The sequence below is a fragment of the Chiloscyllium plagiosum genome, unplaced genomic scaffold (genome assembly GCF_037043375.1).
Source record: "Chiloscyllium plagiosum isolate Xiang-an unplaced genomic scaffold, Cpla_swu_hap1 HiC_scaffold_15, whole genome shotgun sequence".
NCBI classification, from domain to species: domain Eukaryota; kingdom Metazoa; phylum Chordata; class Chondrichthyes; order Orectolobiformes; family Hemiscylliidae; genus Chiloscyllium; species Chiloscyllium plagiosum.
The window spans coordinates 35,540,801-35,567,598 of record NW_028270153.1 but is presented as its reverse complement, the minus strand read 5'-3'; the positions used below and the strand labels follow the sequence as shown (position 1 = coordinate 35,567,598).

At 38.1% G+C, this 26,798-nt stretch overlaps 1 protein-coding gene across 4 annotated transcripts in view; it reads left to right on the top strand.

Annotated features, from left to right (window-relative positions):
- Positions 1 to 24,966, top strand: part of LOC122560128 (zinc finger protein 512B) — a 106,753-nt gene extending 81,787 nt beyond the window's left edge. For 3 of the 4 annotated variants that reach the window (XM_043710403.2, XM_087994883.1, XM_043710402.2), the window contains 7 exons: positions 236 to 334; positions 698 to 865; positions 3,337 to 3,531; positions 4,026 to 4,127; positions 10,365 to 10,427; positions 15,372 to 15,470; positions 16,811 to 24,966. In XM_043710403.2, the coding sequence (XP_043566338.1) occupies positions 236 to 334; positions 698 to 865; positions 3,337 to 3,531; positions 4,026 to 4,127; positions 10,365 to 10,427; positions 15,372 to 15,470; positions 16,811 to 17,080 (996 nt within the window). In that variant the 3' untranslated portion in view covers positions 17,081 to 24,966. Of the gene's footprint in view, positions 1 to 235; positions 335 to 697; positions 866 to 3,336; positions 3,532 to 4,025; positions 4,128 to 10,364; positions 10,428 to 15,371; positions 15,471 to 16,735 lie in introns of all 4 variants that reach the window. The other variant, XM_043710406.2, reaches the window with a different exon arrangement.
- The last annotated feature ends 1,832 nt before the right edge of the window (positions 24,967 to 26,798 follow it).

Here is a 26,798-nt window from a genome sequence, read left to right as displayed (position 1 = left end):
TACACTAATTAAACAGTCCACCCAGTTTGACAGCTGAGATTTAATTTCATAAATGTTGGCATCTAATGAGAAATATTACTTGCTGGGAATGCATATTAGGAAATTAAAACTGTGTGGAATTTTCCAAACATGAGCTTCTAGTAGACAAGGCCAGTTGTTATGCATACATATAAGTTATCTCATTATGTTTCTGACCTTCTTAAGTAACAGTATTTTCTTGCCTCGTATCTTACAGCCTTTGATAAATGCAGAGAAGCTGCTGGATGAACAGCAGGAGCGTGAAAGACTGCGAAGAGTCCTTAAACAAATGGGAAAATTGAAGTGTCCCAATGAGGTTAAATACATTCTAAATATTAATATCAGAAGGTTAAAGCTGAATTTTACTTAATTGTTTTTAAAGTTATTAGGATCAGTTTTACAACTATGCATTCCTGGAACAGTGTTTTGCTTATGGAAATATATAACAGAAAATTATGAAATTCATGCATGATTTCTCAAAGTGCTTGCAGTCTGTGCTAAGAATCTATATGGATAATTTTTACCAGATAGAGTTGTGGAGTCTTTCAGCATTTGGTAGCTCCCAATTAGATGGCTATGGAAATATATGGTGTAGCTGTATGTCAGAGTGATTTTCAAAACTGGAATTCTCCCTATTGCTTGATTTGGTGCATTACATCTGTAATTATTATTTTCCTAGGGCTGCACAGCTACATTTGCTAGTCTAATGGGCTACCAATATCATTTAAAAAGATGTGGGAAAGAGCCTGCAGATATTGAAAAAGCTGTTTTCATTTGTGAGCATTGTGAAAAGGAGTATAAATCAAAGGCTGGTCATGACTATCATGTAAAATCTGAACACTCAGTGGTAAGATTTCTTGATTTTCAAGTGTAATTTTAAAACATTTAATTTCTGTCTTGTTGTTTTATGGGAAGTGTGCAAACATTTCTTTAAATGTATTCTTAGTATACCAAAGTGTTTATGAGCTGTTTCTTGTGAATAACGTGATGATGATTAAGGCTACTTCATCACAGGAATAAAGATTTGCATTTATGTAATATTTAAGATATGCTCAAGTGGATCACAGTCAATTATATATGCTGTAAGTATTGTCAGGAATTACATTACCCAATTTACTCACAGTATGGTATTACAAACAGGAATAAAATAAATAACTGAATAATCTGTTTTATTGATTTAGTTAAGTAGTAAATGCTGGTCAACTTGCCTGCTCTTTTTTGAATATTGCAAAACTTAAAAATGTATCTAAAAGGTGGCATTCTCAATAATATGGCACTCCTTCAGTGCTACAGTGGAGTGTAAGCTGAAATTAGGCAGGTTTAGATGTGCTTAAGAGGGGCTTGAACATGCCATCTTTTCATTCAGGGAGTAGGACACTATCACAACTATAGCTAACAATGTCGAGAATATGAAGGAGCTTTTATATTTATCATAGAATCATAGAGATGTACAGCACAGAAACAGACCCTTCTGTCCAACTGATCCGTGCTGACCAGATAATCTAAATTAATCTAGTTCCATTTGTCAGCACTTGGCCCATATCCCTCTAAACCCCTTCTATTCATATACACATCCAGATGCCTTTTAAATGTTGTAATTGTACCAGTCTCCACCACTTCCTCTGGCAGCTCATTTCATACACACATCACTCTCGGCATGAAAACATTGCCCTTTAGGTCCCTTTTAAATCTATCCTCTTTCACCTTCAACCTATGCCCTCTAGTTTTGGAATCCCCTACCTTGGGGAAAACAACCATAGCTTTTCATCTTATCCATGCTGCTCATGATTTTCTAAGCTTCTATAAGGTCAATCCTCAGCCTCCGATGCTCCAGGGAAAACAGCCCAGCCTATTCAGCCTCTCCCTATAGCTCAAACCCTCCAAGCTAAGCAACATCATTGTAAATGTTTTCTGAACCCTTACAAGTTTCACAACATCTTTCCTATAGCAGTGAGACCAGAATTGACCAGAATTGAATGCAATATTCCAAAAGCGGCCTAACAATTGTTGTGTATGGCCACAGCATGACCTCCCAAATCCCACACTCAATGCACTGACCAATAAAGGCAAGCATACTAAACACCTTCTTCACCACCCTGTTTACCTGCAACTCCATTTTCAAGGAACTATAAACCTGCACCCCAACACTTGGCAACACTCTCGAGGACCTGTCCTATCAAAATGCAGCACCTCAAATGTATCTAAATTAAACTCCATCTGCTACTACTCAGCCGATTTGCCCATCTGATCAAGGTGCCTTTTTATTCTGAGGTAACCTTCTTCGCTATCAATTTTGGTGTCAACTACAAACTTACTAACAATACTTCCTATATTCCCATCCAAATCATTTATATAAATTATTAAAACCAGGGGACCCAGCACTTACCCTTGTGGCACACCACTGGTCACAGGCTTCCAGTCCAAAGAGCAACCCTTCACCGCCATCCCCCACCTTCAAGCAAATTTTGTATCCAAGTGGCTAGCTCTCCCTGTATTCCATATGGTATAACCAGTCCATCATGCGGAACCTTGTCAAATGCCTTACTAAAGTCCATATAGAGAACGTCCACCGCTCTGCTTTGATTAATCTTCTGCGTCATTTCTTCAAAAATCTCAATCAAGTCGGCAGTATTAAATTTACATTGTTAAAGTCTTGTTCTTATGTCAGAATCATCAATGCATGTTTATTACATCTTAACTGAATTAGTAGTACACTTGTTTTTGAATCAGGAATATATTGGCTCAAACCCTACCTCAGGATACGATTATATCATTTATGTTAACATTCTAGCTTTGGCTGCAAGAGTGAATTTGAACATCTAACTTGACAAAATATTTCAGTCATAAATTATTGTGAAGTTTTATTTTAATAACCTGACTATCTATAAATAGTTCTATCATTTAAGTCTCTTCTCCAAAATCTAAGCAAGCAAGAGGAGGAGCCCTTTAACTTATAACAAGCTACATATGCAGATTAGTAAAATCAACAAAATCAATTGAAAATGTACTATTTGTATGGTAACACAGTTTTCATTCCACTTCTTTCATTTATAAATTATTTCTCACTTCAGTCCCTGATGACACACGTAACTACATGTTATAAAGAACAGAAAGTTTTCTGAAGATATTATTTGCATCATTTTTCTTCATTCCCAACTGCCTGATTCAAAGGAATGATCATGTTTCTAAATATTACATTGAACTCATTAACATTTGTTGTAATGCACCAATTCATGTGTTGTCAGAAAGGAAAAAAGGACAATTTACATATTTTAACCATCATTTTGATAATAACAATTCCAACAAAATATTGTTTAGGCAACTGAAGATTCTGATCAGAAATCACCTGAAGAAGACTTTGAGAATTTGTTTGAGAAAACTCCAAGTGGCCGCATCCGTCGAAGATCTGCACAAGTAGCAGTTTTCCATCTCCAGGAAATTGCAGAGGATGAGCTTTCAAAACTTTGGACCAGAAGAAGAAATAAAGATGATTTAGTCCCTGATATTAAGAGGGTGAGGGAATATTTATTTCGATGTAAGTGACTTGAAGAAAATTGAAGATATTTTGCTGAAATTGTGTTGACATTTGTTTTTGTCATTTTATAATATGATCTGGAGGGCAGGATTTCTCAGTAATTATACAGTAACTCCTGCAGAAGTCTTTAACCTTGTATGAAAGTTATCATGCAATGAAAATATTTAAAGAAATAGTTCTTACATAGAGGGCTATCTGATTATACACAGTTTAAACTGTCCTTTGTACAAAATGTTTTAATTCACAGACACAGCTCTGCTTTGTGCGTTTTGATTTCCCCATTTCAAATAAAAGTGACATCAGAATATTGAACAAAAAGAATCATTGGCAAGGTATCCAAGAGGATAACAGCTAAGAATTGGTGCAATCCTAATCACAGTATCACAATTTATGTGTATAGTAAATAGGCAAGACATTGTTTGTTTGAGAACCCAATTATGAAGCTGACTCTTACTAGGTCTCTCTCTTGTAGCTTAAATACACTCGTCCTGGGCTACCATCATTCAACCCTAAACAGCTTGAAAGCTGGAAAAATGAAGTCAAAGAAAATGGTCAGATTTGCTGTCCTAACAATGTAAGTTAACACAGCTGTGAACTTTGTTTTAGATCTTCACCAAAGTACTTATTTTATGTAGCATTGTGAAAGATTAAATTCCTGTCCAAACTCATGCTGTTTCCAAGCTTGACTTCTAACAAGGGTCCATGTCCTTCTGCATTGATTCCTTTTTGTTAAACTTCTGACCACCCAACCCTGACTTGCATGCTGGTTGACAATGTGAATAGTTTTCTTTTCCCAGGCACTCATCTCCTTCCTTTCAATACTGTTCATGTGAACCTACTGCTCAAAACACACACCCTGACCCTCACTCCATACATGTAAAAAACTACCAAATCTCCTTTCCTGTCCTAAGTACTTGAATGCACTGTCACTTCCCAGATCCTTGTCCAGTTCTCTTGAACCTGCCAGTACAAATCTTTCTTTGACTTCCTATACTTTCTGAATTTGTAAAATGATCCTAACCAAAATCACTGATGGGTGACCTTATAGAGGTTTACAAAACTATAAGGGGTATGGATAGGATAAATAGACAAAGTCTTTTCCCTGGGATTGGGGAGTCCAGAACTAGAGGGCATAGGTTTAGGGCAAGAGGGGAAAGATATAAAAGAGACCTAAGGGGCAACTTTTTCATGCAGAGGGTGGTGCGTGTATGGAATAAGCTGCCAGAGGATGTGGTGGAGGCTGGTACAATTGCATCATTTAAGAGGCATTTGGATGGGTATATGAATAGGAAGGGTTTGGAGGGATATGGGCCGGGTGCTGGCAGGTGGGACTAGATTGGGTTGGGATATCTGGTCGGCATGGATGGGTTGGACCGAAGGGTCTGTTTCCATGCTGTACGTTTCTATGACTCTATTATCCCGCCTCATCAACCTTTATCAAGCAGCATGTAACTATATTATTTTCTTGCTGAGATTGCCTTCACTTTGTTACAATCTTATTTGACTATTACTAACCACAGCATCCCTCCACTTCACGATAATCACCTCAATAGTCTTCCATGGCTCTGCCTTCCAAAACTGTTGGCACTTAGTTGAATCATTAGTGAGCATAGGATCAGTGTCCCCCAACAATACATTGAAATATGTTGAAGTTACAGCATGGAACCTTGGCTCAAATTATCCATGTCACATATACCCTCTGTATGAGCAAGTTGTTCAAATCATGTCATGAATACTAGTGACATCAGCTATATCACTCCATCACCTCCCTTGACTCCTCCACTGATTTGTTCTTTTAGACAGCTTCTCTGATATCCAGTCTTGGATAATCATCAATTTCCTGTAGCTCAATAGTGCTGGAAACTCTGTGTCATTATCACAATCTTCAGCTTCTTCCATGAACACTTTCTGAGGCTTCAACAACCTATGTTCAGCATATACATTGTACTCAATCCTGAGCTAAACTGCTGACTCCAGGCACTCAGTTTTCCCAAGCACTCAATAATATGAGCATTGGTGAAAAAAGTTGGGAAGATTACTTGAGATCAGCACTGAAGATCTTGCCATTGTCGAGAGCAAAATGTTTCATTTTACAACAGGTGTTTAACTGGAAGATGAGATTCTCACTTGTGAATGGCGAATAGTCTATTTGCATGTATTAGCACGTCTTAACATCTTCATATATTATATCATCTCACCTCATTTATGTGCAGTTTCCCACTGTCCCCCATATTGGATAGATACTTGACAGTAACATTCCCAACATGGAAGTCAGAATAGTAAACTGGCAACTCCAGCTTGCCTCTTTGGATCTCCGTCAGTCACCAACATCTCAGCAGCATACACTCTGTGGGCAAAAAGTGAGGACTGCAGATGCTGGAGATCAGAGTTGAGAGTGTGGTGCTGAAAAAGCACAGCAGGTCAGGCAGCATCCGAGGAGCAGGAGAATCGACATTTTGAGCATCCTGATGAAGAGCTTATGCCTGAAACGTCAATTCTCCTGCGCCTCAGATGCTGCCTGACCTGCTGTGCTTTCCCAGCACTATATTCTCGACTCTGTGGGTAGTGACTGTATACAACTCTGTCCAAGAGGGCATCCAGGTCTCCAGCATAAAGCAAGTGCCAATTGCTCTCTGTCTGACATTTTTGGGCAAATAAAATGAACAGTATACTGCCAGTGTTTGACCACATGCATGATTGAGCCTTAAAGATTGGTACCTGCACCCAGACAACTGGGAGATCCCAACAGTGGCCAATATTTTTTCCTATGGTGAATGGGAAAATGTGACGAGTGGGCCACACATGATTGTGTGTGTAGGAAATGAGTCGAGTTTGTAAAGTTAGCATGAGAAACCCTATCAGAGCTCACAGAAAGAAAGCCCAAAATTTGGGAGAAGATTTGTAGCTCGGGTGCTCGTTGTTGTGGTTCTGTTCGCCGAGCTGGGAATTTGTGTTGCAGATAGGACAAACAGGAATACAGCTAATGATCCGTATCCATGAACACCAACTAGCCACGAAATGACATGACCAGCTATCCTTAGTAGCCACACATGCAGATGACAAGCAACATGAGTTCGACTGGGACAACACTACTATTATAGGACAAGCCAAACAGAGAACAGCCAGGGAATTCCTAGAGGCGTGGCACTCATCCACTGATTCAATCAACAAGCACATCAACCTGGTCCCAATATACCGGCCACTGCAGCGGACAGCTGGAACTGACAACCGGAAGCGGCAGATACAAATCACTATAAATGCCGGAGGAAACATCACAGAAGAGCTTCACAGGAGGCTCCCAAGTACTGAGGATGTCACCTAGACAGGGGTGAAACGTCTGCAACACAAATTCCCAGCTCGGCAAACAGAACCACAGCAAGAAAGAAAGCCTCCACGAAACTTACCAAAAATTACACTTGGCTGATTTCTGGTAAGATTCAACACCCTCTCTTTTCCATGTCTGAGACTGGACAACTTTTAATTAGCCAGAGTCAAAATGACAGGTTTGACTTCAGTACAGAGCGGGGACAAGATTTTGCCATTTAAATTAAGCTCCTATTTCTCTTTGTTATTTGGACTTGCCATGGCTGATTTTAAACTAGTTAAAATGGCTGTGCATTTGAATATTTTGACAATTTGGTGCAAACCCCTCAACTGAAATTGGAACTCCCTGCCTGTACCATTCACATTCACTTGGAAGATTAAAATTCTCCAATAGCTGCTATCTCATTAGTCACTTGTGCTATGTTCTTCTTCATTCAACATAAACACACCAATCATATGCAAGAATTAGTGAAACAATATATTAAGTATAGAACGTAAGTACATTATTCACCAGGAGACTATTACAGTCAGTTCTGCTTTAACGTGTGTTTCTTCAATATGAATTGGCTATAACACAAATCAAGAATTTAGATCATTGTTTCTAGAATGCAAACTTTCTTATCTGTATTGGCTTTAACGTGATTCTGGTCCCATTGGTTTAAATGGTGCTTCTATTACGCAATTTTCTTATAACACGGGATTGCACAGGAGTGCAATTATCGCATTATATCAGAACAAACATGCCCATCTTACTCCAAGTCCAGCTGTTCATAGACTGACAGCAAGTCATGACATAATTGTGGTGTCGGTGGGTTGTAATGATTAACAGAAGTTTGAGATGTGCTTCTTAAAAGGTGCATGCCACACATCACATTAAATCGTGTTATTTTCTAACGACTCTTTAACTTTAATTTTTCTCTTAATGATCTTGAGCTCCATATTCTTAATGATTTGCTAACCAATACAAACAATCTTTCACTGCCTTAGTCTCCAAAGATCTTTCATAATTATGAAAATGTTAGTTTGAGGAGTGGCAATCACTGTCAGACTGTCATTGTCAAGTTGACTCTTAGTTCCTCCCTGTTTTTTTATGTGAGGATTGAGCTCCATATATCTCAACCGCTGGTTCAATCACAATCGATTCCCAAATACAGCGCCCACCTGAGATCCATTGGTTCCCTCATGGACAGGATAATCAGGGGAATCAAACCACACCTTTGTTCCATATTCTATGATTATTCATTATCCCATTGCTGGCATTTTTTTGTTCAATATGAATAGCCATCTCACCACCACATAAATGTCATAACCCTCACACATCCCCATGCCCCCAATAATAATGACCCATTACTCATTCCAGTACCACTAACATGATCATCCTGCTTTTCCTTACCCCCCTCCCACAACACACACAGACACATACACACACACACACACACACACAGACAAACACCTGTCAGGCTGGCTTCTGAGGGGTATTGTGCTTGGGAGCAGTCAGATGGCAGCTGGGGTTGTGAGGGGCGAATTATTTCTGGCAGTCAGGTTGGGGGGTAACAGGCAGCATAAATCAGGGCTGATCAAAGGTCTGGCTGGCAGGGTTCCAAGTGTAGTTGTGGGCAGAGCTAAGGAATTTCATGGAATGGAATCTTGTAAATTGTGAGGTGATACATTTTGAGGGACTAACAAGGTGAATGAGTACATAATGAAAGGTGGACCTTAGGAAGTATGGAGGATCAGAGGGACATTGGTATGCAAATTCACAGATCCTTGAAAGCAACAGGACAGGCGGATAAGGAGGTTAAGAAAGTGTTTAGGATACTTGCCTTTAGTTGTAAAGGAATTGAATATGAGAGTAGAGAGTTTATGATGCAGCTGTACATCACATTAGTTAGAATACAGCTGAAGTACTACGTGCAGTTCTGATCACTAAAGGATGGGTTTGTACTAGAGACAAAGGAGATTCATTAGGATGTTGCCTGAGCTGGTGTGAATCAGCAATGAAGAGAAGGTAAATAGACTGTGTTTTTTTCCCCTTAGAGCAAAGATGGCTGAGGGGGCACCTGATTGAGGTGTACAAAATTATGAGGGATATTGTACTGACAGATAGGAAAAAACATTTTCTCCTTCACTATTAGAAATGATTTTGCAGTCAGAGAGTCATAGAGATATACAGCACATAAGCAGACCCTTCGGTCCAACTTGTTCATGCTGACCAGATATCCTAATCTAATCTAGTACCATTTACCATTCCTTGGCCCATATCTCTCTAAACCTTTCCTATTCATAAACCCAAACAGATGCCTGTAATTGTACCAGCCTTCACCATTTCTTCTGGCAACTCACCCCATACACGCTCCACCCTCTGAAAAAGTTGCCCCTTAGATCCCTTTTAAATCTTTCCCCTTTCACCTTAAACCTATGCTCTTTAGTTTTGGAATCCCCTACCTTGGGGAAATAACCATGGCTATTCAACCTATCCATGCTGCTCATGATTTTCTAAACTTCTATAATGTCAACCCTCAGCCTGCAATGCTCCAGGGAAAACAGCCCCAGCCTATTCAGCCTCTCTTATAGCTCAAACCCTCCATCCTAAGCAACATCATTGTAAATATTTTCTGAACCCTTAAAAGTTTCACAACGTCCTTCCGATAGGAAAGAGACCAGAACTGCATGCAATATTCCAAAAGTAGCTGAACCAATGTCCTGACCAATAAAGGAAAGTATGCTAAATGCAACTTTACTATCCTATCTACCTGCAATTCCACTTTCAAGGAGCTATGAACCTGCAATTCAAGGTCCCTTTGTTCAGCAACACTCCCTAGGACCTTACCATGAAGTGTATAAGTCCTGCTAAGATTAGCTTTCCCAAAACGCAGCACTTCACATTTATCTAAATTAAACTCCATCTGCCACGTCTCAGCCCATTGGCTTATGTGATCAAGATCCCGTTGTACTCTGAGGTAACCTCCTTTGCTGTCCACTATTTTGGTGTCATCTGCAAACTTATTCACTATACCTCTTATGCTCACATCCAAATCATTTATATAAATGATGAAAATTAGTGGATCCAGCACCAATCCTTGCCACACAACACTGGTCCCAGCCCTCCAGTCTGAAAAGCACCCTCTGTCTTCTATCTTTGAGACGGTTCTGCATCCAAATCCAATTAATTCTCCCTGTATACCGTGAGATCTAACCTTGCCAACCAGTCTCCCATGAGGAACTTTGTCAAATGCCTTATTGAAGTCCATATAGATCATGACTACTGCTCTGTCCTCATCAATCCTCTTTGTTATTTCTTCAAAAAACTCAGTCAAGTTTGTGAGACATGATTTCCCACGCACAAAGCCATGTTGACTATCCCTAATCAGTCCTTATGCCTACTGCCTCACCTACTTACTGCTTCACTCTGCTATCCTGCGTTTTGCCTCTACTTGCTGTGTTTGTTGTGAGTAAACGTCTTTCACTTGTATATTTTGTCTTACAGCGTTGTGAAGCAATCTACTCAAGTTTTTCTGGATTAAAAGCGCATCTAGCAACATGTACTAAGGTAAGTTGGAAAGATAAAATAACATTGGCATAGTTGTACTGGATCATACAGCTGCTCTCTCACTAGACAGAGATGACTGGTAGTGGTTTAACCTGAGGGTCAACATGCCTCAGGTGAGGGAAAAGATTGAGTCTTGCATTGCAGTTCGTGTTACATAGCATTGCAAACAAGTCAGGCAATCAACTGAGCTAACTAGCCCCCACAAAAATACCCAATGGCTACTGTGTAACCAAGTTGTTTAAGCATATTCACACACATACACTTGTATAGTTTCTAGCCTAAAAAACAAAAGAGACTGACAGTGGCAAAAATTATTGAATGGTCCCCAAAGACTGACAATTCAATACACATTTGTCCCCAGTTCTGATCCTTTGCCAGGATGAAATGTACATTGGAAACCACAAAATCACTGACAGAATAAAGAAGGTGGTTTTGGAGGAGGCAACCAGTTAAGTAGCCCTACCCCTTTAAGGGCAGTGAACCAATAGGATGTTAACCAGTGCTGGAATATTTGCAACCTTACCTTTAGAGGTGCGCACTCTGTACTAGATGGGTAACCAGGAGAGCACCTCAACACCGAGGCACTCTTTGAATATTTCAGTTTTTAAAAATAAGGTGTGGCCACAGTTGCTAGGTCAGTATTGTGGAATGGAATCACTGTGACAGTGTGGCAATCGTGGTCACAAGGGTGTGAAAATTAAATGAAAAATTGCTGGGTCCCTGCTCTGCTGCTATGAAGCTGCCTCCACATATCAACCAAGCTCTGGTCTCAGTAGAATATTTAAATAGTGTCGCAGAAGACCTTCAGAGGGCACTTTAATTGGCCCATCTACCCTTCCTACCCCAAAACAGCCATGGGGAGGGAAATAGGCTGGCAATCCCTTAGCACAATGTTGCCAGCCCACCCACTTCAGCACCTCTGCAGAAGTCAACCTCAGGAAGGTTGTTTTCACTTCCCTGTGTAAAATTTTGAACTTTTAGAATAAAATACAGTTTCCTGTTAATTTTAACAAGTCTCCCTCCTGCTCATTAAACTTCAGAGACTCTTGCCAATCTCCAGAGGCAGTTCACATTATCGTGTGTTCAAATGGCTATGTGTGAGGGAGCTCCCAGACTGACAAAAGAGCAAAATGCTGACAATGCTGTAAACCTGTAATTAAATCAGAAAAAGTTGAAAATACTTTGCAGTTCTGTTGGAACTGGGTGCCCTGGATTAGAGCTGGTAAGTTCAATCGAGGTGTCAGACCTGCTCTTTCCAGCATTTTCTGTTTTCAGAGAATCATGTTGATTTATTATTTTTCATATTTTGATTCTTTTAAAATTGGAGTAATTGGAAAATTACAATTAAAACTTTAAAAATCTCAAAGAACATCAAGGAGTATTTACAAGTTGCAGTCTGTCCATGCCTTCTTGCAGACTTGGGTGCCATATGCAGTATTGTGGAATCAATCTAACCTATGTACTGTTGGAAAGGAAGTTCTCCTGTAATTCTGCATGACCACAACTATGGGGCGGCACAGTGGTTAGCACTGCTGCCTCACAGTGCCAGGGATCTGGGTTTGATTCCAGCCTCGATGATTCTGTGTGGGGTTTGCACATTCTCCCTGTGTCCGCATGGGTTTCCTCTGGGTGCTCTGGTTTTCTCCTACATTCCAAAAGATGTGCAGGTCAGGTGAATTGGCCATGCTAAAAAATTGCCCACAGTGTTAGGTACATTCATCAGGGGGAAATGAATCTGGTTGAGTTACTCTTTGGACAGTCGGTGTGGACTAGTTGGGCTGAAGAGCCTGTTTCCACACTGTAGGGAACCTAATCTACTAATAGTTACAGGCTATTGATCTAATCTCATAAGCAGAGTACTTAACAGTTTCCAGTTGCTTTCCATTGGTGATGATTTCTACCAACAAACCAATCACATTATTCCAATTCATTACTGAGCTAGAATATTTCTAATTCCGAAATCCTCCTTGCTCTATGCCTCACCTTCACCACTGTGAAAGCTTCGGGTTCATCTTTTGTAACATCTTCCTAGGCAACATTGTGAGTTCCACCCTATACAAGCGTGGTTCCTTCTAGAACTGTGCACCCCTCCAGCCACACTACTACAGCAAGCACGGTCTGTTCTTCAAGGTCGGCTCTCCCGTTGGTGATCGAACTTTCAAGTGTCATAGCTGTGAGATCTTTTAATCCCTTTCAGCAATGTTCAACTTTTGTTCCACTTTCAAATGCCTCCTCAGAAATCTATCTCTTTAAACCGTGGCTTCACTTGCCTAACATTCTCCCCATTCTGGTATGCATCCAGTCAGTCTCCTTAAGAAAATCTGAAGGACATCATGTAAGTGTAAATTTTTCTTCCATAGTAAATATATAGATATCCTTTAAATTATCTATTACTTTCCTAAGCAGGAACTTTACATGAATTAACACAAGATTAAAAGCCCATTCCACATCCACTAAAACTGCATGAAAAATCTGATTCATTTAAAGATGGTTAATTATATTTCATGTCTTTTTGGTATATGATCAGTGAAGCACTCTGTCAATATCCATACTTCAGATTGGAAAGAAACAGGAATAGAAATCAATTCCATTTCATTTGTATATCAAATATTAGATTGTCTAAAACTACATGTACTAGACCTTATCAATCAATTATGAAGAATTATTTATTGAAATCTCTATCATTTACCTTATGTTCCGAGTTCACTAAATTTCTCATTAATTCTAGCTTCTCAAAACACCATTATCAAATTTCTTCTAATAAATCAAACTAAAATCATGTTCAGAGATTTTTTTCTGTGAATTTAGACATTGTGGCATAATGTTGACTGCTGGTACTCTATTCAGGTCGATATTGGTAATATTCCAACAATAATGGCAAGTATGCAATCTAATTGAAGTCTGTTTTCTTGATTTTTAAAAATTTATTGATGTGATGTGGGCCAGCATTTATTGCCCATCCATAATTGCCCAGAGTGTCAACCATCTTGCTGTGGGTCTGGAGTCATGCATAGGCCAGACCAGGTGAAGATGGCAGATTTCCTTCCCTAAAGGTCATTTGTGAACCAAATAGGTGTTTTCAATTCACAATGGATAGACACTTAATTCCAGAGCTTTTTTTATTTTATTCAAATTTCGCCATCTGCCATGGTGGAATATAAGTCCAGGTCCCCAGGAACGCAGCTGAGCTTCTTAATAGTCTAGCGATAATACCACTAGGCCATCACCTCATGGCATGATCTGACTCTTACAAAGTTTCCAACTCTTGTCTATAGTTTTGTAATAAAAACGGAAATATTTCCATTTATACAGCTCTTTTTATGACTACTGGACATCTCAAAGTGCTTCACAGCTATTTGTGTGCTGCCTCACAACGCCAGAGACCCGGGTTCAATTCCCGCCTTAGGCGACTTGACTATGTGGAGTTTGCACGTTCTCCCCGTGTCTGCGTGGGTTTCCTCCGGGTGCTCCGGTTTCTTCCCACAGTCCAAAGATGTGCAGGTCAGGTGAATTGGCCATGCTAAATTGCCCGTAGTCTTAGGTAAGGGGTAAATGTAGGGGTATGGGTGGGTTGCGCTTCGGCGGGGCGGTGTGGACTTGCTGGGCCGAAGGGCCTGTTTCCACATTGTAAGTAATCTAATCTAATCTATTGAAATGTAGTCACTCTTACAGTATAGGATATGGGGCAGCTAATATGCATACCCCACCCCCACTCTAACAGCAAAGTGTAAGTGATCAAATAATATGTGTTCAGACAAATGATAGAGGAATACATTCTGACCAGGACATCATTGGTATTCACCAGCACTTCTTCAGAATAGTGCAACGGATTGTAAACTTCTTCCTAAGAAGAAATATGGGGTCTTGGTTTAACCAAAAGCAAATGTTTCCAACAGGGTTATGCTCCCTCATGGGAGTATTTATGAACTCAGTAGCTAATCCTGAATCTAATTGGATTCAAAATAAATTAACAATTATTAAGGACATAAATATTCTTATTTATTTAAACTATTATTTTCCCATTGCTCCCTAATTCACGTCCTCACTTCACATGCTGAATACTAGTTGACTGACGAATCCCACGCATGTCACTCTGCAGACAACCAATAGATGGCAGTGATGTGCAACCTGAGCAGCTTCGTCAACTTTTGCTCACGAATAATGTGAGCAGTATGTTCCATTCAGGTCATATCTCCCTGACAAACACACGGGCAGTATTCACATAGCTTGTTAACCTTTTAGTTTTAAGATAGCTGGTGCTCCTAAAGTCTCGGGCCACTCATAAAATTGTGCAATGTATCACTATACAGAAACAGGCCATTTAGTCCAAGAAACCTATACCAGTAACTTTCTGTGCATGATCTATACCTAGTCTAAATTTACTGGTCTACTCATGTCCACATTTCTTAATATTACTCTTTTTCAAACAATTACATAATTTGCCTTTCAAAGAATGCACATTTAATTCCATATTCTACATTAAGTAATTCCATATTAATGTGACAGTGTTTGAGACATGCATGCTTTTATTGTGCTTTTTATGTGGCTACCACTGAAAACAAAACTTGCCAGTTTGGGAGCTGAATTCTGTGTCCTTTTGTGCTGTTGTAATGCTGAACTGTCTGTTGCCTCTTACTATGGGATCTGTTTTCACCTCTGAGTCACTTTGGAACATTTCCTGTGTAAGCAGACAATACAAATATATTTGTATTGGACTGCTCAAAGAAGCACAATATATGATATTGCAGTTTTGTATGCAAATTACATGGAGTTAACTTTCTGAATTCATGTTGCCAGTGGTGAATCCTGCCAACAGAGAGAACAGATTAGAAATTAGAATGCACAATATATGCCAACATTGCAAAGTTAGGAAATTGCCTCATAAATGCAGCCACTCCTGAGTTGTGAATACATGAGATTTAATGATATACTGTTTTATGACAGGGTGAGCATCTAGTTGGGAAATACAGATGTTTGATTTGTCAGAAGGAATTTAGCTCGGAAAGTGGAGTTAAGTACCACATCAACAACTCTCACTCTGAGGTAAGCTAACATCAATTCACAAAAGGTCTTAAAACAAGAAAATCATTGAAAACAATTGCTACTTTCATTATTGGTGTAACAATTGCCCCTGCTTTTTTTGTATGCTTTTCAAAATATCAAAGTCACCATTACAGGAAAAGGATTTTGAATGAAAGTGTATGACAGTAAAAACAACAGCACATTTGCTGCTAATCTGCAGCACACTTGACCTTTTTTTTGGTATTCTGCAAAGAACATCCAATTAAAAGAGAGAGAAGGGAAAAATGCAGCCTTGTAGGGTAGAATAATTACCCAACTGCAGTTGCTTTCATCCACTCTAATACTGTGGTTTTGAAGTTGACCAAACAGTTAATTATAGGCTAGTACACACAGAATATTAGGAAGATGAATATCCAAAACAACCAAAGTACTGCTATGTAATTTTAAAAATAATCCTATATAATTCTAGGCAGAAAACCTAACTGGTTTGGTTGCTATAACCGGGCACTTGAAATGTTCAATTCTAATTAACGGGACATGGCAAAATAATTTTTCATGCTAATCTCAATTGATAGGTAAATACTTTGAAAAGAGCAATTATTATTTTAATATTTTCCATACATGAAAATTCGCTTGGTAGAGTCTCTGAGTTGTTTGTGTATGGATTGTTTGTACAGTTCTTGCTAATTAATCTTCCATTCTTGAATTGGACGTTGAGTGGTCTTGTGATGCAGTTGGAGTCTATGTACCTCTCTGTAGGTCCATGCTGTGATCCCATCTACTCTAGGCATGCTGCACTGTTGAAATTGATTTAAAATGTCTATCTTCTTAGCATTTAACTAGGCGAAGTAATAGTTTTCAAGTCCCACCTGCTCCAGAGGTATACTATACCATTTGAAAAGGTTGATTTAAAGTATCTGAATTAAACTGTTGCAGCATCAGCATATGCACTAACAGTGTGGAGGTATCAGTTTGAATTGTGCAGATGTGGAGAGATGCTGAGTCAAAGACTAAGCACTTTACATCAAAAGACAAGAAAATTGGGGAGAATGTTGTGCTGGAATAATGCCACGTGTTTCCTTTTTCCAAAAGGATACTAGTGAATATTTGAGAGGGGACTCCCTTCCTGCTCCCATTTGTAGTTAGTCTAAGTAGGAGGAAGGTGAGGAATGTTGGGAAGAAAGTAGAGGGATTTGAATTTTCACAAGTTTACTCTATATAAAACAAAAATATGCAATAGAAATGCACATTCTACGCTAATACTTCATGTTTTATCTTAAAAATAGTGACAATTATGCTGTGCAGTTTTCCCAAACTTCAAAACACAATCAACTCTTAAAGATTAAAATGTCCTTTAACAGAACTGGTTTAGGGCCTCTGCAGAAATACCTGCAAGAAACAAAAGGGAGCTGAAGATTACAAATTCAGAGAGGAAGAAAAGCACAACTGGGAAGAAGAGAGGAAGAAAACCCAAAGAAAGAACTTCAGAGCTTTGTATAAAAGACAAGAAGATGGCGGGAGCAAAGACTGCTGATCAAATAACATCACAATGTCCTGCAACTTTAAAGAGCAATAGCAAAATGAAAAGGAAAAATATATTACCAAGCAGCAAAAATGGAGGTTCAGTCTAGATGCTTCAAGCTGCAAAATGGAAGCCAATATAAAGGTAAAGCGACTGTATTCTGGAGGAGCGTTGCATCAGCATTTGGGCATCATAAATGGAAAATGATGGGTTAACCTAAGATAACACTATCTACCAGTGGCTCTAAAGTTTGTTATATTGCCTAATGTTATGGGTCCAAAAACAGGCCCAAGAATAAAGCTGTGTATGTGGCAGATAAAAGCCAATCCTTGTAACTGAGTTGAAACTGAAGACATGCTAGACACAATCATTTAGCACAAAGGATTATATGGCTATTTAATATTGCTTTGTTACTATATCCTGCTCTATTTGACTTTACTGTTTATGTTTTTTATAAAGTGAATGATTATGGGGTACAAGGTGTCAAAAACAATTGCTACGCTTTTTATCTAGAATAAAAATATTGGTAGTAAGTTTGTAGTATTGGATTGCACATTGATTAATCAAATTGGTTATTTATTTATATTGTTCAAATTCCTTTGTTATTTAATAGACAAATCTAATAAACAAAATTGCAATCCATTTCTATTAGTTTATATTTATAATTATTTATCAATATAAACTAATGTTTATATATAGAGTTTAGGCTATGTGTATATTTCCAAAATAACTAATACAATCCATATATTATATAGATATATATATATAAATATATTAAATGATTTGGTGCTCAAGTCTGCAAGGGTAATTTTATAGGTCTGCGCTGCTGATACATGATGTTTGTATCAGTAATTGTGGATAGCGCACATCTAAATTTTCTTGATGGCAACGTGGACTTGTGATATGACCCTTTGTATGTGATAAACCGTTAAGTTTTTCCATATTCCTTTCTTCAGTGCATTGTAAAATTTGCAGAACGTTTCAACTCATAAATTTCAATTTTCTAATAATTTATTGCCCATTCTTTGGGAATTTTGGACAGGTAGGCATTAGAAATGTGGAAGAGGACCAATCTGAGATGCAAAAGTTGACTCACACCTCAGCATTTGGACAAATATATACATATAAACGTTAATGATCAAAACACATGATCTGACCTTTTTGCACATTAAGCCAATGCGTTGCAGAACAGTGACGTTAACAATGCAATGCGGGAAATTTAAAAATAAGTTGAGAGGAAAATTTTATTTCAGCCGCTCGCAACCGGCCACACTGCTTGCACTGCTTTTTCTTCTCCTGTATTCATCCTGACATGTGCAATCAGAGACATTGCTGGGAGATCACCACAAACATTTCAATGAATCTGAAACTGGCAGATTCATTAGGGTCAAAGCACACAAAATTGGGTACATCCACTGGCTGCAGAGTGGAATATCTAATCTGTGGTCTAAACATAGAATTGGCTTTGAACTATTATTCCTGAAATAAAAACAGAAAGTGCTGGTGAAATTCAACGGATCTGGCAGCATCTGTGGAAAGTGCAACAGAATTACCATTTCGAGTTCAATATGAGTGTTCTTTGGAACTCAGATCTCCAGTATCTGCAGTTCTTTGTTTTTACTAGTACTGCTTGATTTAAGTCTACTTGAAGCAAAAATTAAATATGAGAAATAGGTGTTACGTTTCTTGTGTGTAATCTTGATGTCTGCTATCATTGTAAATTTCCTACGAGTGATTGGATTACTCCATTTGCCACAGTACTACAGTGAAACCATATGTTAATCTCATGAATCGGAATGGAAAGCCATGCTGAAGACAAATGCAAACTTATCGCCAGAGTCAATATGGGGCACCAGGCAAATTGGCCCTTTAAAGCCCAGGCAACACAGTCCTATTTTTATTTACATTTCATCTACATTGGTTTGCCTAATTTGAATTTTGTCAGCAAAGAAATTTGTAAAACACTTCCTGATGCTGTTGTTTTCTTGTTGATTTAATTCTAAACCATAAAGCAATTTGAGATAAATGCAAAATAATGGAGCATAGATGATAATTTTATGACCTGGAGTTTCCTTTGCATTTGTCCCATGTTTTGAGCACAAAGAAATTACAGGACTGAAAGAATTGTCGAAATTTGGGCATAATTGAGTTCCCTGCAAAACTACAATGTTCTTATGAATACCTGATCTTTTAAGTCATCCATCAAACTCCCAAATTGGCTATACACTGAATTCTAAAATCTGTGTATCCTATAGTTGTAATTGACTGGGAGTAATGGGTTGTTGTGCACCTATCAACATTGTGGCTAGAGTTTCAGGTGAAACAAAAAAAATGTCAATTCTCAGTTTTTTTTTTAATTACAAGTTTTGGCCATTCTTTTAAAAATCATTTCCCTGTCAGATATGCTTTGTTATTTCTGTTTCTTCCAGTACATTTTTAATGGCATCGGCCACATTAAAAATTGTAATTCTTCCCAAGGCAGACACATGTGCATGAGTCATGTTGAATAAGTTGAATGTTAAATTGTAAGATTTGCACATGGATAGCAGTGAGTTGAAGGGTGCGTAGGTTAAGTTATTTTATTTGACATTAGGATTTAACCGCGGCACAACATCGTGGGCCAAAGGGCCAGTTCTGTGCTGTACTTTTCTGTTCTATGTATTAAAGACATATGCTGGTGTGGGTCTATTTTGTTTTAATGAGACCTGTATGTTATTGCTGACTTATATGAATTTACACCAATTTTAAGTTTCAGCTTACTCTAATGAAATTGGAAATATTTGTAAATTGACATCAGCAAAATGGATGTAATTTCAGGCATAGCTTTTGGTTGCAACTTCCTGTGGCCCAAGAAAGAAACTCTAGGCTGACATATGACCGCCAATTTTCCATGGTACTGGTTTAAGCAGCTTGTAAAGGCTAAATGCTTGGACACCCCTGATTTACTATATTGGTCATTAGTGTTGAAAATACCTGCGGAAGACACATGTTGAGTTGGAACTTCTACACACTGAAAATAGGAATAAGTCAGGCTCTCAGTGCATATGTAAAATTAAATTCCTGTTTGAAAAGAATAAAGAAATTTCAAGAACATAATTTTTTAAATTATGCAATATTGTCACAGTTATAGGAACATATATTTAATGCAGTGAAGCAGCATGAGGAAACATTTGGCTTTCCAATTCACTTGAAGCCCTGTGCTGCAACATTAGAACAAAGGTTTTAACACACACAACATCTTGACTTGTATTAGCTGGTATTACTTTCAACATCTTTGTGTTTGAAGTCCTCATAACTTGTTGATTCATTAATTGAATTGTATGTACTGTTATGTGATTGATTAAGCATTTTAGAAAAAAAAACTATTTTACAATTGAAATTATAAACAGCAGCACCTTCAAGTACAACGTTACATTTGTAACAATGTTGTATTGAGAACTGTTCAGTAATGGGAACTAATCAGTGAAAACATCAATTTAGAATGATAAATGTGGTTTTATATATGGTGTAAAGCTGGAATATGAATGTATATATTAGGTTTGGGTCATAAACTTCCCAGTCCAAAATGGGTACATAGCATATGCACTTTAAACTACATTCTTCTGATTAGATTTATTGATGAATAAAAATGCATACTGCTGCCAAATCAATAGGTTTCCACCTGTATCTACTGTACACTTACTAACATTCTAAGTAATTTGCCAAGAATTTACATAAAAATGTATGTATGCTAAAGACGTTATCCTATCTAATTGTGGCCTAAGAGGCTTTAGTGTAAAATTAAATTGAAATCTCACCTACAAGTTTCAAATAATGCACTTTCTATGAATTAAGATATTGAACACATTTGATTTGAAAATAAGATTGAAATAAGGTGAGGAACTAGTGCAGTGCACTGGTCTCCAAAGATTGACAGCTGGAATTGCTCCTGTGACTCTTCACATGTTGAATTCCTAAACTCAACAATGCAATCAGATTGAGTGAAATTCATATCTTCCCATGTCAGGGGAAGGTGAAAAGCCAAGGATTACCTTCATCATAAGGTCAAATCAGCAGATTCTGAAAAGTGATTTGCTTAGAAAAAGAATCTGCCAATTTACTTATGAAAAGATACCTACAATTTACTTTTCTGTAGAATTGCCATCATTCAGAGTTTACAAATTTTTGCAGCACTGAAGTGTAAGGCAATGCTTAATATTGAAATTATTTTTTTTAAAAAACTAAATGCAAAAATTGAAAATTTATTATACTGTGGGAACTTGTGATGATATTATTTTTAGTGTAATAGTTTTTTTTTAAAAGCAGCATTCAGAACCCAGCAACATAACACTTGCTGAGTAACTATAAATTCAATAGTCAGACAAAAAGAAAAGGGAACTTTAGGAAAGAGGTTTAGCTTCATCACATTAACTGTCTCATTTATTTGATTTTTTGTCAGCAGATTGGCAAGAATCATAGCAAAAGAAGCACCTGATGTGCAGAAAAAAAAAAGTTTAAATGTTTTAGTGATAGGGGTAGTGTATCTATACGAAAATCTAAACTATCCTTTCATTCAAACTATATTAACCAACTCCTGCAATCTACTATCAGCCATTAATGATGAGTGTCATTGTGCAGCTCAAATGAATCCTCTTGGCATTTGCAAGCTTCTTAGATTCTGGGTTTGGCTGAGTGGATCCAGAAACCTTTTTAATTTTGTTGTAATGCTCCGGTCTCATTTTGCTTTGTCTCCACTATGATCTCCTCAGGCCATATTAGCCTGCCAATATCAATGTAGGATTATGTACTTTAAAGTCCTCTGTACTTGCCATTCTGACTTACTGTAAAGTGGACAAGCGGGCTGGTGATGTTGATTTTCTATTATTTTAAATCCCTGTCAGAATGCAAGTGCCAGAATTCTGCCCAATAACCTTTAGCAATAAAATAGCTCAATTAAAAATGTTTAAGTGCATTTAATTCCAACATGGGATTATTGGCTGTTTCCACTAGGAGTTAAAATCACCCTTTCTGACCCTCCACCAATTCTCTCTCTCTTTCCCTATGACTTTATGTCTTTCCTCTTATTTATTTAACTTTCTTAATCTTCCTTTTTATCTGTCTCCCATTTTTTTCTGCAGCTATGAGCAGGAAGAAGCAGCAACTGGAATTGGTAGGGGCATCAAAATTTAGATGTGCAAATTAAAGACTATTACTTCTTAGGTTCGACGTTAAAGGATATTAAACTATCTGCTGTGTTTTGCTGATTATCTTAGAGATTGGATAGATTTATTGATTCTAAGGTTGCAATCATGATGAAGAAATTTGCTGGGAGAATGAGTGAACAAGTAAAGCAAATAGATTGGGAGAGATTGAAGATGGTGTTAGATAAGTAAATGAGGAAGAAGGGAATAGAGAGCTACGATGGTTGGTTTAACTGTTGAAAGACGGGTAGAGGTTCAATTGAAGCATTAATACCAGCATAGATTGGATGGACGGAATGGCTCACATTGCAAATTCAATGATTTGATGTGAGCCTTTTTCAAGGTTGTTCTTCAAAGTAAGCTGCTTCCCAGGATCTTTCCTTCTTGCTCTCAACAAGAAACCACAGACCTTTTGTCATTCATAGGATGAGAGTATTGCAGGTATTTATTGCCCGTCCCTAATTTCCCAGAGGACCAGAAAGAGTCAATATACTGCAGTGGTCTGAAGTAACATTAGATGAGACCAGGTAAGAATGAGAGATTTTCTTCGATACAAAGCATTAGTGAACCAGATGGGTTCTTAAACCACATGTTTATTGAATTCAAGTTCCACCACCCGAAATCTGGTTTATCAGTACAGAGTAACCTTGCTAATATGCCACTGCTTTTCCTGCTCCCCAGGTGAGTAAACCTGAGCACTGTAGATGAAAAGCATTCAGCTCAAGAGGAACCCTCTGCACAATAAGATAGACAGCACTGTCTGATTGCTCAGGAGGTAATTAGGCTGACCCATGCCTTTTCCTCTATGCAGAGCTTCTCTTCCTCTTTACATTTGACCTGCAGGATATTGTATTACCAATGCAACTCCCCTCTGGAGTAGATAGAGGATTGAGAATCCCATAAAGTCACCTGGGAGCATGATTCATAACAGCATCCTCAAAAAAATGGTTTATTTTCTTCGAACCTATCTGGTAAAAATCTCAGATGCCTCTACCCCTTTCCCTGCACACAGCAACGGACCAACCTGATCACCTGGCAAGGATCCTTTTGCTTTGAGTGCTTCTCAAGTACTGTATTCAGTTTTTGTTTGTGTTTTTTCATACTCCACTACTCTGTTGTTGACTCTACCCATCACACAATCAAATCCAGCCAACACTGTTACTCACATAATCAGTCAACTACATGAACAATCTTCGTGAAAACAGATGGGAAACAAGTTGTTGGAACAAAAAGATGTAGAATACCACATTCTCCAGATGAGTGATTACTAGTAGGTAGCAAGCAGTTGAGGTGCAAGTTATTTTATAAACAACATCCTCAGAACCTTTTATTGAATCCTATTGTAATACTCAATTTCTTCTCCAAGCAACAGCGCTATCTCCCTTCAGTTGTGACATAAGTATTATTGATTCCTAGTATAAATCCTATGGGAGGAGCAGAGGAATGCTGATGGAATCAGTGTTGGTGGGTGGGAGAGGGTGGATGGTTGCAAGTGCATGTGCCAGCCTAATGCCCTTTTGCTGGGGGCGGCTATATCTGTCTGTCCAAATACTGGATTGATTGATGATTTTATTTCTCAATTGCAGATGAGTTGTTTTTGATGATTGTTTTTACACAGGTGAATACTATTGATGAATTGTGTTCATTTCACTCAGATAAACAGCTTATTGATCCTGTTCACCTTGACACACAGGTAAAATTCTGGTGGCAGGCCACAGGTTGTGCATTGTTGCTCACCATCTACATCAGTTGATACTATCTAACATCTCTAGGGCAGTTAGTGTACATGAAAGGCTTAAAATTATTGTTATAATGCCCATAAAACTTAGGGAAACCTCTTAAAGTATCAGATTAAGTTATCATATCATCCACTCCCACTTTACTATCCTAGAGTCTGTCTGAATGTGTTCATCCCAGAACTGTTCAAACTGAGACTATATTTTATATTGTGAATTCATACTCTAATTGAAACAAATCATTTAACTCTAGTTTCTGAGTTAATGATCTGTTCTATCTGCATACTTTCAACTGAAATAAAGGATCGTCTCCTACCTATAATTTAGTTTATATTACTGCTTAATGTTATACAATGCTATACATGCCTAACTATGTTTTGAATGAAATTTTGTAAGACGTGGTAAATTACTTTTGCCTCCAAATCTATAAGTGATGTATTGTACGCAATACATTTAAATACGCTATTGGATTACGCAAATATATAGGGAAGTCAGAGTTCCACGATGAGGGCACAGATCAAAATGTTAATGTTTGAAGAAAAGGTGTTTTATGTTTAAAGATGCTTTGCCGTCAATCGAAATGGTTGTTTATCATTAGTGTCAGAGAATGTCAAAGGCTAATGACAGCACTAGGTCAGTCTACTTGACTGACTAAAATCATTAGTAGTGTCTGTGCTATGTTAGCGCCACTAGACAATATTTCATTTAAGTGGACTCTGTGTTCCCATTGTTTGCTTTGCTAGTCTGCATTGCTTTTTAAACAACAATTTTGTATCCTGTTGAAAATGTATGTCTATTTATATGCAACAATACAAGTACACGAACGATTTTACTTCATAACAATTTATACTGATGTTACTGTGTCATGTATGTTTCTAAAGCGTAGCTAGAAAATGAAAGATTATTGTGATTGTGCTAGGTTACAGAGTGACATACAAATTGTGACCAACATATTGTACATTTTCTTTGAAACACTTTTATGTCATAATTTCAAGACTGTTCAAAGATCTTAATTTTTTTTTCCATCACATTAACTGCATATGAAATACCATCTCCTTAATAAAGTGATGTTAATTAATGACATTGTTTCTTCACTTTAATACTGTACCCAACAATAATTTGTCACCTCTGGTTTGAATTTGTTTTGAAAATATAAGTAACCCTCTTGTGCCCTACATTCAAAGCTGTACACAGTTTTATTTTGATAAGTGTACAAGGTTTTGCAATAAGCTTCTGTGAGAAAATGAATACCAAAAGAAGCATCATGTGATCAGCTATTCACCACAATCACTCTTATTTCCTTCTGCTTTGCTTAGATTCCTATAGATGCAAAATCAGTTCTGAAGCAAGAAGGAAGTCTAGGCTATTCGAAAGAATGTTCTGTGTAAGACTGGAAAACAAATGAAGGTGAATTTTAGGTAGAAATTGGGTGCAAAAAATAATTAACTGACAGCAGAAGGGAGTTTTCATTTAGACTAATGCTGATAGTTTGATTCTGAAGGTTGGTAGTTCAGTTCTCCCCTAGGAATTTGAACACATAATCTAGCTGACATTTCATTGTTGGAGCATTGCTACCCTTGTCACATGAATTTGACCTGATGACCAGTCTGTTTGACAGGCATGGGGAAGTTTTCTTAGTGTCACAGGAAGACAAGAACATGATGCAAAGGTGCAGGAGTAAGCCAAATGGCCCTTTGAATGCCCACACCTTTTTCATACAGTTAAAAAAAGTATAAAATGCATTGCCTGGAATTCTGGTGAAGGTAGGTTCAATTGAGCCATTCAAGACAGCCATTGCTTTTTCGTTAATAGAAATAATGAGCTGAGGTACTGGGCAAAGGCACAGTATGGCAATAAGTTATTATATAGACTACGATGATAGGATGGGCCAAATGGCCTCTTTATTCACTAGAACAATTATGTAATCCAACATGATTGTAGTTGCTTGTCAGGTTCGAACCTACTTTCTCACATGCTCACAATACTTGATTCATGAGAGACCAAAACTCTGTCTGTCCAGTAGCATCCAGAAAGCTTTGAGGTAGATGTTCCAGAGATTCACTACCATTTTGCCAAAGAGATCTTTTCTCACGTCAGTACTAATTAATCAACTTCTCATCCAGTGGAAAAAGTCTGTTAGTGTCTACCCTGTTGACTGATTTCAGATTCCTGTATGTTTCAATAAGATCACTTTGACTCTCGGAGTAACTAAAACCAAACTGACAAAAGTGACTTCAAAGGAAGGTTGTGACCTGAATGGCTGGTAGGAAATCTGTCCTAAATTTGAAAATAACTACAAAACTAATTAATAAATATGTAATTAACCAGGGATTAACTAACTAATAAATCAATTACCTAAGTAGAGATGGCTGGGTATGTGATGTGCTGTAGCTGTATGATGTGGGAGCTGGTTGATCCCATTGCGAAGTTGCAGTGACCACATCGGCAGCAAGTGTTGGTTGCTGGTGTTGAACTCTGGGCTTCAGAAATGCAGCACTTTGGGAGGTGGACAATTACCTGGACACTCTGTATGAGGAGGCAGTCACACCTGGTAGATTAAGTACCACAAGTTTGGTCAGTGACCAGGGACAGCAGGGTGCGACTGCAAGTGAGGAAAGTAGAGAGATCCTGTATTCAGACAGAGGAGCCTCAGCTCTTGACCTTGTCCAAAATGTATCAGGTATTTGCTTCCTGTGTGGATGAGCAGCTGACCACAGCACCATGGAACAGGAGGCCATTTAAGAAAGGGCAGCAAAAAGACAAGTAGTAGTTGTAGGGGATTTTATAATTAGGGGAATAGATAGTATCCTTTATAATTGGGGTAGAGAGTCCCACATGGTATATTGCCTGCCCCATGCCAAAGTGAGGGACATCTTTGACTGGCTTGAAAGGATATTGGAGAGAGAGGAGG